This window comes from Eretmochelys imbricata, chromosome 10, assembly GCF_965152235.1.
Source record: "Eretmochelys imbricata isolate rEreImb1 chromosome 10, rEreImb1.hap1, whole genome shotgun sequence".
Taxonomy (NCBI): domain Eukaryota; kingdom Metazoa; phylum Chordata; order Testudines; family Cheloniidae; genus Eretmochelys; species Eretmochelys imbricata.
The window spans coordinates 33,744,131-33,758,839 of NC_135581.1; the positions used below are offsets into that span (position 1 = coordinate 33,744,131).

At 45.1% G+C, this 14,709-nt stretch overlaps 1 protein-coding gene across 1 annotated transcript; it reads left to right on the forward strand.

The window, feature by feature from the left end:
• Positions 1–1,492: 1,492 nt before the first annotated feature.
• ZSCAN32 (zinc finger and SCAN domain containing 32) lies at positions 1,493–3,266 on the forward strand. Its single transcript, XM_077828801.1, has 2 exons — positions 1,493–2,176; positions 2,752–3,266. Exons 1-2 carry the CDS (start codon positions 1,594–1,596, stop codon positions 3,264–3,266), a joined length of 1,098 nt encoding a protein of 365 aa, XP_077684927.1. The 5' UTR covers positions 1,493–1,593.
• The last annotated feature ends 11,443 nt before the right edge of the window (positions 3,267–14,709 follow it).

Sequence of the window (14,709 nt, forward strand, 5' to 3'; positions counted from 1 at the left end):
GCCTAACTTCTCAGTTCCCATTTCCCGCTCTCAAGCTGCCCAGTTCCTAACTGTTGTTCCCATATATTTAACATTCACAACTGTCATTTGCAGCTGCCTAGCATCCATCTGTTCCTCACAGTTGTCAATTTCCTACTGACCATTCCCCAGCTGTCCCCTTCCCAAATGGCCAATTCCATCTGTCAAGCCCTAATGGAATCTCCTTGTCCCAATATTCTGTCCCTGTTGCTGTTACAAGGATATCAAACAAAACATTCTCCTCATTGTTTTAGTAGCAAAGAATCGCTCTCCATGTGCGTTAATTATAATGAAGTCTTTGAAGATGAAGACAGTGAGTTTTATCTATTTCCTTTTAACTTGTTTAGCAATTGTGCAATAAAAGGATGTCACAATACTAAAATACAGTTTGCTAAAAAAAACTGCCCTTTCTGAGGCACTTATATACCATGACAGTCCACAATGAGCAATTAAGATGAAATGATTATTACTATTATAACTGACCCTATTATTATAGATAATAGCTTCCGTGATCAATGTCTTATAATGAAGACTGGGAGTATCACTCTTATATAAGCCAAGTTATCAAGAAAGAAATCCCTCAGCTCAGGATGCAAGGGAACAATGTGGCTTTCAGAGTTTAACTGTTAATTGGTATATTTACTCAAACCCATGTGCTACCTTTAGAATTGTTTGTGTTCACATCTTTACCTCACACATGAAGGTAAATACCATTTATCATGGAACTCTCAAGCCATGGAGAAATCATGAAATTAAAAGCTAATGCAGAAACTTGGGGTAAAGCTCCCCCCCCCCGAAAAGGTTCAGAAACTAGTGACATAGGGGTTTAAATATAAAATGTCTAATTTCCTACAGGATCTGATGGAAAACAGCTCCATTGGATGGGAATAGAAACTGAATTATTTTAAAAATACTATAAGATTTACGTTGTTGGAGAGATTAGGCGATTAGAACTTTGGGATGGAAGACATCCTGAAATTGAAACACTTTGTTAGTGGCAAGGGGCTATGCTTTGGGAGGGGTTCACATTTCGTGATAACTTTTCCAGTCTGCCCTGTAGATCCTTATTTAATTGCCAAATAGCTACTTTCAACCAAACATGGTGGGACAACTCAGCCAAGTTCGGGTATAGTTGTGGCAGGTCGGGAGAAAAGGGGGGAAAGGAAGGTGATTTTGATGGGGTCAGAATTTCATACACTTTCTTTAGTTCATTGATAAAGCCCTGGTCTACACTAGGACTTTAGGTCGAATTTAGCAGTGTTAAATCGATGTAAACCTGCACCCGTCCACATGATGAAGCCCTTTATTTCGACTTAAAGGGCTCTTAAAATCGATTTCGTTACTCCACCCCTGACAAGTGGATTAGCGCTTAAATCGGCCTTGCCGGGTCGAATTTGGGGTATTGTGGACACAATTTGAAGGTATTGGCCTCCGGGAGCTATCCCAGAGTGCTCCATTGTGACCGCTCTGGACAGCACTCTCAACTCAGATGCACTGGCCAGGTAGACAGGAAAAGAACCGCGAACTTTTTAATCTCATTTCCTGTTTGGCCAGCGTGGCAAGCTGCAGGTGACCATGCAGAGTTCAGCAGCAGAGGTGACCATGAGGGAGTCCCAGAATCGCAAAAGAGTTCCAGCATGGACTGAACGGGAGGTACGGGATCTGATCGCTGTATGGGGAGAGGAATCCGTGCTATCAGAACTCCGTTCCAGTTTTCGAAATGCCAAAACCTTTGTCAAAATCTCCCAGGGCATGAAGGACAGAGGCCATAACAGGGACCGGAAGCAGTGCCGCGTGAAACTTAAGGAGCTGAGGCAAGCCTACCAGAAAACTGGAGAGGCGAACGGCCGCTCCGGGTCAGAGCCCCAAACATGCCGCTTCTATGATGAGCTGCATGCCATTTTAGGGGGTTCAGCCACCACTACCCCAGCCATGTTGTTTGACTCCTTCAATGGAGATGGAGGCAACACGGAAGCAGGTTTTGGGGACGAAGAAGATGATGATGATGATGAGGTTGTAGATAGCTCACAGCAAGCAAGCGGAGAAACCGGTTTTCCCGACAGCCAGGAACTGTTTCTCACCCTGGACCTGGAGCCAGTACCCCCCGAACCCACCCAAGGCTGCTTCCTGGACCCGGCAGGCGGAGAAGGGACCTCCGGTGAGTGTACCTTTTAAAATACTATACATGGTTTAAAAGCAAGCATGTGAAAGGATTACTTTGCCCTGGCATTCGCGGCTCTCCTGGATGTACTCCCAAAGCCTTTGCAAAAGGTTTCTGGGGAGGGCAGCCTTATTGCGTCCTTCATGGTAGGACACTTTACCACTCCAGGCCAGTAACACGTACTCGGGAATCATTGTACAACAAAGCATTGCAGTGTATGTTTGCTGGCATTCAAACAACATCCGTTCTTTATCTCTCTGTGTTATCCTCAGGAGAGTGAGATATCATTCATGATCACCTGGTTGAAATAGGGTGCTTTTCTTCAGGGGACACTCAGAGGAGCCCGTTCCTGCTGGGCTGCTTACCTGTGGCTGAACAGAAATGTTCCCCGGGGGAGGGGGGGGAGGGGGTAGCCACGCGGTGGGGGGAGGCAAAATGCGACCTTGTAACAAAAGCACATGTGCTATGTATGTAATGTTAACAGCAAGGTTTACCCTGAAAGACTGTAGCCACTGTTCTATAAAATGTGTCTTTTTAAATACCGCTGTCCCTTTTTTTTTTTCCTCCACCAGCTGCATGTGTTTCAATGATCACAGGATCTTCTCCTTCCCAGAGGCTAGTGAAGATTAGAAAGAAAAAACAACGCACTCGTGATGAAATGTTCTCTGAGCTCATGCTGTCCTCCCACACTGACAGAGCACAGACAAATGCGTGGAGGCAAATAATGTCAGAGTGCAGGAAAGCACAAAATGACCGGGAGGAGAGGTGGCGGGCTGAAGAGAGTAAGTGGCGGGCTGAAGACAGGGCTGAAGCTCAAATGTGGCGGCAGCATGATGAGAGGAGGCAGGATTCAATGATGAGGCTGCTGGAGGACCAAACCAGTATGCTCCAGTGTATGGTTGAGCTGCAGCAAAGGCAGCTGGAGCACAGACTGCCACTACAGCCCCTATGTAACCAACCGCCCTCCTCCCCAAGTTCCATAGCCTCCACACCCAGACGCCCAAGAACGCAGTGGGGGGGCCACCGGCCAACCAGACACTCTGCCAAAGAGGATTGCCCAATAAAAAAGAAGGCTGGCATTCAATAAATTTTTAAGTTGTGAACTTTTAAAGTGCTGTGTGGCATTTTTCTTCCCTCCTTCACCACCCCTCCTGGGCTACCTTGGTAGTCATCCCCCTATTTGTGTGATGAATGAATAAAGAATGCATGAATGTGAAGCAACAATGACTTTATTGCCTCTGCAAGCAATGATTAAAGGGAGGAGGGGAGGGTGGTTAGCTTGCAGGGAAGTAGAGTAAACCAAGGGGTGGGGGGTTTCCATCAAGGAGAAACAAAGAGAACTTTCTCACTGTAGCCTGGCCAGTCATGAAACTGGTTTTCAAAGCTTCTCTGATGCGTACCGTGCCCTCCTGTGCTCTTCTAACCGCCCTAGTGTCTGGCTGCGCGTAACCAGCAGCGAGGCGATTTGCCTCGACCTCCCACCCTGCCATAGATGTCTCCCCCTTACTCTCACAGATATTGTGGAGCACACAGCAAGCGGTAATAACAGTGGGAATATTGGTTTCGCTGAGGTCTAAGCGAGTCAGTAAACTGCGCCAGCGCGCCTTTAAACGTCCAAATGCACATTCTACCATCATTCTGCACTTGCTCAGCCTGTAGTTGAACAGCTCCTGACTACTGTCCAGGCTGCCTGTGTATGGCTTCATGAGCCATGGGGTTAAGGGGTAGGCTGGGTCCCCAAGGATACATATAGGCATTTCAACATCCCCAACAGTTATTTTCTGGTCTGGGAATAAAGTCCCTTCCTGCAGCTTTTGAAGCAGACCAGAGTTCCTGAAGATGCGAGCGTCATGTACCTTTCCCGGCCATCCCACGTTGATGTTGGTGAAACGTCCCTTGTGAACCACCAGAGCTTGCAGCACTATTGAAAAGTACCCCTTGCGGTTTATGTACTCGCCGGCTTGGTGCTCCAGTGCCAAGATAGGGATATGGGTTCCGTCTATGGCCCCACCACAGTTAGGGAATCCCATTGCAGCAAAGCCATCCACTATGACCTGCACATTTCCCAGGGTCACTCCCTTGATATCAGCAGATCTTTGATTGCGTGGGCTACTTGCATCACAGCAGCTCCAACAGTAGATTTGCCCACTCCAAATTGATTCCCAACTGACCGGTAGCTGTCTGGCGTTGCAAGCTTCCACAGGGCTATCGCCACTCGCTTCTCAACTGTGAGGGCTGCTCTCATCTTGGTATTCATGCGCTTCAGGGCAGGGGACAGCAAGTCACAAAGTTCCATGAAAGTGCCCCTACGCATGCGAAAGTTTCGCAGCCACTGGGAATCGTCCCAGACCTGCAACACTATGCGGTCCCACCAGTCTGTGCTTGTTTCCCGAGCCCAGAATCAGCGTTCCACAGCATGAACCTGCCCCATTAGCACCATAATGCATGCATTGGCAGGGCCCATGCTTTCAGAGAAATCTGTGTCCATGTCCTGATCACTCATGTGACCGTGCTGACGTCGCCTCCTCGCCCGGTATCGCTCTGCCAGGTTCTGGTGCTGCATATACTGCTGGATAATGCGTGTGGTGTTTAATGTGCTCCTAATTGCCAAAGTGAGCTGAGCGGCCTCCATGCTTGCCTTGGTATGGCGTCCGCACAGAAAAAAGGCATGGAACGATTGTCTGCCGTTGCTCTGACGGAGGGAGGGGAGACTGACAACATGGCTTACAGGGTTGGCTTTAGGGAGCTAAAATCAACAAAGGGGGTGGCTTTACATCAAGGAGTATTTCAGGCAGGACTTCACAGAGGGTTCCAATAAGAAATGGTGCACCTAAGTTATTGTTCTTATTGGAACAATGAGGTTAGTCTGGCCTCTGATTGATACATGGCTAGATTTACCTTGCTGCACCTTCTTTTGAGTGACTGCAGTATGACCTAGAGGAATGAGTCCCCTAGACAGGGGAGGGGGGGAAGCAAATGAGTACAAAACAAATCTGGTCTATTTCTTGTTTTGATCCACTCCATCTATCTTTTACATCTTTGGCTGGCAGCAGACGGTGGAGAAGGACTGCAAGCCATCCACATCTCATGGCTGCTCGGCAGAAGACGGTGCAATACGACTGCTAGCCATCCTCATCTCTTGCCTGCCCTGCAGAAGATGGTACAGTACGACTGCTGTCAAACCGTATTGCCTGCCTGCTCACCATAAGACGGTTCAATAGGACTGACTGCAGGACTAAAGAGAATGACCTGGTCAAGTCACTCCAAACTTAGTCCCTGCACCCATGTCTGTCCAGGCGCTCCCGGCCGACGCGGCCAGGAGCACCTCGGACATGACGATGACGGCTACCAGTCATATTGCACCAGACTGCTGTGTAGCAATGCAGTACCGCGTCTTCCAGCACCCAGGAGACATAGGGTGACGGTTACCTGAGCGGGCTCCATGCTTGCCGTGGTATGGCGTCTGCACAGGTAACTCAGGAAAAAAGGCGCGAAACGATTGTCTGCCCTTGTTTTCACGGAGGGAGGGAGGGAACGGGGGCCTGACGATATGTACCCAGAACCACCCGCGACAATGTTTTAGCCCCATCAGGCATTGGGATCTCAACCCAGAATTCCAATGGGCAGGGGAGACTGCGGGAACTGTGGGATAGCCACCCACAGTGCAACACTCCGGAAGTCGACGCTAGTCTCAGTACTGTGGAAGCACTCCGCCGAGTTACTGCACTTAATGCACTTAGAGCACTTTCTGTGGGGACACACACACTCGAATATATAAAACCGATTTCTAAAAAAACGACTTCTATAAATTTGACCTGATTTCGTAGTGTAGACATACCCTAAGAAACAGTTGGTGATAAATAAAATGCTGGTCATTCCTGATGTAGTAAAGGATGAGGACTCTGATTTTGATTTTGTGTGTATTACTTAAAACTTGTTTGGATGACACTGTTGGACTAATCATGGTGCAGTTATCTACAGCTGGGTATTCAGTGCCCCATGAACCAAAGGGACCTAGAAAGGACGCAGTGTGCCCTTACTGGCTGAATCCAGCCATAAGTGTAAGAGGTCTCCCAGCCCATATCTAGAACTGAGAGAGCCCTTCTGTCTTCTGTGTGAGTCCTGGGCTGGGGGTTAGGATGGGACTTGTTTTAGTTTACCAAGTATCCACCAAAGTGCCTGGGTGAGCTGATTACATTCTTCAGTTGTGCTGCAGTGACGTCACAAAGGTTAATTGTACTCAGTGACCTTAATTTTTCATGGAGATGATATTCTGAGACAGGTCTGGATTTCCTGTCCACCATGACAACCACCGAATTTTCCCAGGTAGTTGTAGACTCAAGCCCTAAAATACAACTGCATTTTCTCCAATCCCTCAGACAGAGACAAACACCTACAAGATCTTTATCAAGCATTCTTAAAACTACAATACCCACCTGGGGAAGTGAGGAAACAGATTGACAGAGCGAGACGGGTACCCAGAAGTCGCCTACTACAGGACAGGCGCAACAAGGAAAATAACACAAAACCACTGGCCATCACTTCCAGCCCCCAGCTAAAGCCTCTCCAGCACATCATCAACGATCTACAATCTATCCTGGAAAACGATCCCTCACTCTCACAGACCTTGGGAGGCAGGCCAGTCCTCGCTTACAGACAGCCCCCCAACCTGACACACCACACCACAGAAACACTAACCCAGGAACCAATCCCTGTAACAAACCACGTTGCCTACTCTGTCCCCATATCTACTCTAGCGACACCATCACAGGATCCAACCCCATCAGCCAGACCATCAGGGTCTCATTCACCTGCACATCTACTAATGTGATATATGCCATCATGTGCCAGCAGTGTCCCTCTGCCATGTACATTGGCCAAACCGGACAGTCTCTACGTAAAAGAATAAATGGACACAAATCAGACATCAGGAATGATAATGTACAAAAGCCAGTAGGAGAACACTTCAATCTCCCTGGACATTCAATGACAGATTTAAAAGTAGCCATCCTTCAACAAAAAAACTTCAAAAACAGTCTTCAAAGAGAAACTTCAGAGCTACAATTCATTTGCAAATTTAACACCATTAATTTGGGCTTGAATAGGGACTGGGAGTGGCTGGCTCACTACAAAAGCCATTTTCCCTCTCTTGGTATTGACACCTCGTCAATTATTGGGAGTGGACCACATCCACCATGACTGAATTGGCCTTGTCAACATTGGTTCTCCACTTGTAAGGTAACTCCCTTCTCTTCATGTGCCTGTATATTTATGCCTGTATCTGCAATTTTCACTCCATGCATCTGAAGAAGTGGGTTTTTTACCCACAAAAGCTTATACCCAAATAAATCTGTTAGTCTTTAAGGTGCCACCAGACTCCTCGTTGTTTTTGCAGAGTATTGGACGCTATACCTGTATCAGGGACCAACTATTACCTCCTGAGCTAGGGCACATCTGTCCTGTTGGGACAAGAGATTTGTGTTGATCTGTCCTCGGAGGCTAATGCAACCGGAGGATTTTCAGAGGGCTTTCAGAGAGAACGTTGTTCCGATAAAGCCCGTTTTCTTGAGATTTTGGTAATATTATTCTATTGATCTCCATCAGTACGGTAGTCCCGAGGCTTCCTGTTCCCCAGCCTTGGCACACTAGTTTAAAGATGACCTGCCGCAAATGAAAGGAGACTGAAGACCCTCATTTGTTCTGAAATACCCCAAATCTGTTGACCTTATTGGCATACTAAAAAGTTCATCTGTTTGTTTTGGCTTTTGGGGAAGGCTCTTGGGTATGAATGGTATGATATATGTTTTGCTGATTTGAATTACTAGTTGGTTAAAATAATTTAATTTTTATAGGTTCAGAGATTCTAAGGCCAGAAGGGACCATTGTAATCATCTATTCTGACCTTCTCTCTAACACGAGCCATACAGCACTTTCCCAGAATAAATCCCTAGAGCATGTATTTTAGAAAAATATCCAATATTGATTTAAAAATTTCCAGTGCCGGAGAATCCACCACGACTCTTGGGAAATTGTTCCAAAGGTTAATTACTCTCACTATTAAAAATATATCCCATATTTTCAGTCTGAAATTGTCTAGCTTCAACTTTCTGCCATTAAATCCTTTTATACCTTTCTGTGCTAGATTGAAGAGTCTGTAATCAAATATTTGTTTCTCCATGTAGGTACTTATAAATTGTGATCGTCACTGCTTAACCTTTTATTTGTTAAGCTAAATAGATGGAGCTCCTTTCATGTTTCATATAGGGCAGGTTTTCTAATCCTTTAATCATTCTCGTGGCTCTTCCCTGAACCCTCTCCAATTTATCAACATCCTCCTTGACTTGTGGGCACCACATTTAGACACAGTATTCCAGCAGTAGTTGCACCAATAACAAACAGAGGTAAAATAACACCTCTGCTCCTATTTAAGATTCTACTGTTTCTGCCTCCAAGGATCACAACCCTTTTGGCCACAGCATCATCCTGGGAACTCATGTTCAGCTGATTATCCACCAGGACTCCCAAGTCTTTTTCAGAGTCACTGCTTCCCAGGATAGAGTCACACATCCTGTAAGTATAGGAAAAAAGAATGTAGACCAGATATATACATTTACATGTAGTCATTTAAAAACACATATTGTTTGATTGGGCCACGCTTACCAAGCAATCCAGATCACACTACCAGTGACCTGTCCTATTCATTATTTACTACTCCCCTGATTTTAGTCTGCAAACTTTATTGCTGATGATTTTATGTTGTTTTCTTCTAGGCCTTTGAAAAAAGGTTAAATAGTGTAAGGCCAAGAACTAATCTCTGTGGAACCTTACTGGAAACATACCCACGCAATGATGAATCTCTGTTTACAGTTACACTTTGAGACCTATCAGGTTGCCAGCTTTTAATTCATTTAATGTGTGCCATATTAATTTTATATTGTTCTAATTTTTTAATCAGAATGTTGTGTGGTACCAAGTCAAACACCTTACAGAAGTCCAAGTATATTATACCAACATTACCTTTAATCAAGCAAACTTGAGATCTCATAAATGTCAAGTCAGTTTGACAGGATCAATATTCCATGTTGGTGTGATGCTTCCTGAGGTTGCCCAGGGGTCACCTCGCTACCATCTGCCCTTAACATAAGGAAGACGTGCATAGGCGTGCGCAGCACATTTCATTAGGGTGTGCACCCAGGGATTTTATTTTTTTTTTAAAGGCGAACATTTATTGAATACTCAATCATAAAGGACATTATTTTTATTCATCAAACAAACTAAAGAAACTAAAACTTAACTAAACTTAATTTTTTTTTAAATTAACTCAACTTTACTTAAAAAATACAAACTTAAAAAATGACACACAAAATACCAATTTTTGCTGTAGTGATAACCAGGTTTATACAAAGATACAGTCAATTTTCATGGTCTTTATCTTTAACCAGATAATGAGCTAACCCAAATTGACCAAAACAGATTAAGGTTTCTTCATCTTCCTGTCCTAGGGAATTAGACATCGCTCACCAGGTGTTATGGACCTAAATTCCTCAATCACATCATTGTAATTAACTGATGAAGCCAATTCTTGTTCAATGTACAAAATCATGAGTGAGTCAAGGCACTGTTGGGACATTGTACTTCTTAGTTTGTTTTTTACATGTGCTAGTTTCGAAAAGGCTCTTTCACATGAACTGCTTGTAACAGGTAAGACCGCAAAGCATTGAATAGATTTGTAAAAGGCCTGGAACATGGAAGACCAATCTGATTCCTTTAGCCAATCAAGCCACTCTCTGGTGGTGTTCGTAGTGCTACCTTTAGGAATAGATCCATCATAACCCCAAAGCAATCTGACTTCAGTTTCCAACTTATCCAAGGACACTTTAAATTTGTTGGCAATGATTCTCATATCGTCCCTGCCAATGTCTAAGCTCAGCAGTTTTCCCATTGCAGTCACAATTTTACAAGTCTCCTGTTCAAATCGCTGGTCAGTGCCAGTAATCATTGAGTCTAGGAGTGGGTAAAATGAAGTTATTCTCTCCTGTTCCTCTTTTGCATCAAAGTGATGCTGGGACTCAAATGTGTCATCAATACGAGTGGACGGTTTTCTCTTCTTACCTGGGGGAATCGATATATCATTCTCTACACACATTTTCACACTGTCATTGAAAATAGATTGAAAATATTCTGGGCCACTTCTCATCGCAGCCAAAGAGTTACACAAGCTTTTCACCCCTGTCATTGCAGTAAGTAAGTTGAGATCTGGAGCTTCAAGAGCCTTACTCACTTTTACCACCATCTGGAGAATAGGGTGCATCATGTGAAGGGCAAAGATGAACTTGAGTGAATTTAGTTCGTGGATAAGGCCCCTGGCTTTTATTTTAGTGTCAGCAAGGCGAGTTGTTTCAATAATCTCTTGTAAAGCTTGTAAAATGATGGAGTAGTTTTGTTTTACAGCAGCCACTGCTTCTGCTCTGCATCCCCATCTTGTGTTTGATAGTGACTTCAAAGTATTCAACTGGGATCCTACTTCTTGTGAAATCTTCTCCATTACTGCATGTCACACAGGACTCCCCTCCATGAAGGCATAAAGAGTCTGAATAACATAAAAAAAAATCAAGGACAGTTCTGTTTTGTTTACTTGAAGTGCATGCATCTACTAGGATGAGGTTCAAACAATGTGCATAGCAGTGTACATAGAGTATTTCACTGTTTCTTTCTTTACATTTCATTTGAACTCCCACAGTACATCCAGACATAGTAGATGCACCATCAAAACAGACATCACTGATGACCAGTCAATTTTAAGAATGCCAAGGATGTCATTTAACTGGTCAAAAATAGACTGAATATCAACTGTTAATAGTTTCTGAACAGACACAAAATGTTCAACTGGACTATGTTTTTCATTGTCAAAATACTGCACCACAATGGACATCTGTTCATGGCGTCCACAGTCAGTAGTGTCGTTGGCAATTATTGAGACCATTTGAGTGAAGACACAATCTTTTGTTGCACAATGTTGTGCAAGGCCACAATTAAATCATTTTGGATGCGTTTACTCAGATAGGTAGCGTTTCGAGGAGATTGTTGCACATGCTTTGCCATTACGAGATCATATATTTGGAGCATGTTGACAAGATTTAGAAATAAACCTTTCTCAAAAGTGTCAGCTTTTTCATTGTGACCCCTGAATAGTCTCCCACCTTTGGCCAAACACAGAACAATGTCAAGCAGTCTCTCCATTACACTTCGGTTATGGCACCGTTCTTCTTGTTTAGACAGATAAGCCTGCTTGCCCTCATCCAACAATACATCAATAGGTTTCCCTTCATTAAAACTTGACCATGAAGAACAGCTCAACACATGAGATTTTGACAGTTGGTGGTTTTTAAAACATTCATTAGCCCTATGCCAGTTTCTGAATCCCTTATCAATAAATGCTGGATCAGTGTGACCTTTGTTTGCTGCATCATTAGAGGAGAAGAAACGGCAGTAAAAGCAAAATGCTGCGACCTTTGATGGGCTATATTCTAACCACCTATACTTTTCATACCAATCGGACTGAAAACTTTTTTGTTTATTCCCTATTTTACTTCTAGGAAACGTGCTCAATCTAGGCTGATAGGGACCTCTAGATAATCGAGACCAGCGTTCTAATCTATTTTTTGGAATATCAGAGACCGGGTCATCAGATGGAATGTTTGATGGCTTTGAATAGGAACTACACTGACCTGAACTAAGAGACAAAGTCTGTTTCTGTTGGTCATAATAAGTTTATTGCATGCACTGGAACTGGTGGAGGCATTATCTTCATGTAAGTTCTTAAGCGAGGAGTCCGAGGTATTTGCACTACTATCAGCACATTCATTATAATTCAGTTTGTCTGCTCCTTTTCTTAACAACGAACCGATCCATATTTTAAAATTAAAAGGGGGTATCATACGATTGAATTAAAACAAACCACAGGCTTGTTATGCTATTTCAGTAGAATACACATGACTAAGATTACAAACACTGTAGACACTGCACTAGGCAAGCCTGACTCGGCAGCTTATATAGGTCAAAGAATTTTCTAGAATAGTAGTCAGAGGGGGAGGGGAGGACCAATGGTAATGCGGAGCCACATAGTGGGACGCATGCTGCGAGCGAACGCAGGCTTTCTATACATTTCTACAACATCTATATTATGCAATTCGGCGCTTATTGCATAATACAACAATCCATACTTTAAAACTAAAAGAGCGTATCATGCGATTAAATTAAAACAAAAAGCCACTTTTTTTGAGACATTAGGGCAGGGGTGGGCAAAGGTTTTGGCCCAAGGGCCACATCGGGGTTCCAAAACTATGGAGGGCTGGGTAGGGAAGGCTGTGCCTCCCCAAATAGCCTGGCCCCCACCCCCTATTTACCCCCTCCCACTTCCTGCCCCCCTCAGAACCCCTGACCCATCCAACCCCCCCGTTCCTTGTCCCCTCTAAAGCCCCTTTCAGAATGCAGCCCTGCAAACATGCGTGGAGGACTCAGAAGGAGCAGGGGCAGCCATGCAGTTGGAGAGAAGTGGCGGTTTCCCCTTCAAATTGCCGCTTCTCTCTGGCCGGCTGCGCAGCCGCCCTGTGCTCCTCCTGAGTCCTCTGGCCAGCGTTCGCAGCGCTCCCGCCACCTGCACCTCCTGCCTGCTCCCCTGAGGCTGCAGGTGAGCCTCCCTCCCTGCTCTCCCCTGCCCCCGCAGTGCAGGCCCACCCCCACGGGGGTGCGCCGGTGCTGAGCTGCCCTGGGGACCCCTGTTGTTGGGAGGCCCCATGCGAGGGCACCCTGTGTTTACTGGTAAATCCGCCCCTGAGCCGTGCCGCCAGCCGGAGCCAGTCACACCACTCGGAGCGCTGGTGGCATGGCAAGCTGAGGCTGCAGGGGAGTGGGGAAAGTAGGGGAGGGGCCGGGGGCTAGCTTCCCCGGCTGGGAACTCAAGGGCTGGGCAGGATGGTCCCATGGGCCAGATGTGGCCCGCAGGCCATAGTTTGCCCACCTCTGCATTAGGGTGTGCCTGGGCACACCCAGCACACCCCGTACGCATGCCTCTGAAGACTTGTCTGTACCTGCCAGGGGTCAGCTTCCTGATTCCACCAGCTCCTGGCAACACAATCACTCCCCTCTCAGCCTACACAGGCTCCACTGTCACTAGCAACAGACACACTCCAACCCATGTGCCCTCCAAGGAGCCGCCTGCAGAGTCCAGCCCCTGATTCATTGCATGCTAACAGAATTCCCAGATCCTCTGTACCCAAAGGAACAGTAGATGACAGCTTACTAGTTACAGCAGAGAACACAGCTCTGCTTGACACACAGCACTAGATTTGTTTCCTATATAGAAAGCAAGTATACGTTTATTTAACAAAGAACAGAGATTCAAATGATAGCAAGCAGAAATATTGAAAACAAATGGGTTACATATAAAACAAAATCATAACATGCATTCTATAGCTTAACTTACTTATCAAGATGCCCTCTTGTCTAATGAGGTACTGGTTAGCCAAAGTCCTTCTCACAGCGTTTTTCAACAAGGATGGCTGAGACTCACCTTTTTTGAGACCAAACCCACTGGCTGCTTATGCCCCCAGATGAAGGATTCCTACGCATCTCTCTGCACTGCGAGATATATTAGACCAGTCCTTTGTTCTTCACCTGTGAACAGGGTCCCCTGTCCCTCTGTTTACCTCTTCCTGTTAATTTCTTCTGATGTCCCCAGAATATCTTCCTTAGGACTTAACTAAGTATGCAAATAGACTTCCATCGAAAGATACACAATATACAGTGGTCAGCCAGGGAGATAAGTGTCTCTTACCTGTTGTCTGATGGAACCTGGGTCACCTGCCTTTAACGTCAAGGCTTTAAAAACAATTTCCTATAGATACATGCATATCAACTTACCTATTATCTGCACATACATTTCATAAAGATTATGAAGACAAGTGTGACACAGGCTTGTAATAGACTTTGCATGACACTCTGGTGAACTAGCATGTAGATACCAGACCCATGGGGTCTCTGGAACTATAACCTTTGGGTGGGCTAGAGTTTACTTCACTACCCTTCTCCTAGTGCCTAAAAACAACTCCCATAGAAAAGCATATGGAGACCCAGAATTCAGTCATTCTTTTTAGCAAGGATTGCACAGGGTCAACCTTCCCTACAATCAAGTCCAAAAAGAACAAAAGGGAATTAACTTAATTCTTAAGTACCAATTTTATAAAATCTTATGATGATAAAGAAACATAACTTAATTTCAACAGCATAACATGGCTGCTTTATAATCCACATACATTACCTTCATTTATACAGAATGTCAAGGTTCCTTCCCCACTCTGAACTCTAGGGTACAGATGTGGGGACCTGCATGAAAGACCCCCTAAGCCTTTTTTTACCAGCTTAGGTTAAAAACTTCCCCAAGGTACAAACTTTGCCTTGTCCTTGAACCCTATGCTGCCACCACCAAGCGTGTTAAACAAAGAACAGGGAAAGAGCCCACTTGGAGACGT

Coding starts and splice junctions, on each gene's coding strand:
- ZSCAN32 (XM_077828801.1), top strand. CDS start 1,594: ATGCAGAGTTCAGCAGCAGAGGTGACCATGAGGGAGTCCCAGAATCGC. Junction 2,177..2,751: donor AGGCGGAGAAGGGACCTCCG/GTGAGTGTACCT, acceptor TTCCTCCACCAG/CTGCATGTGTTTCAATGATC.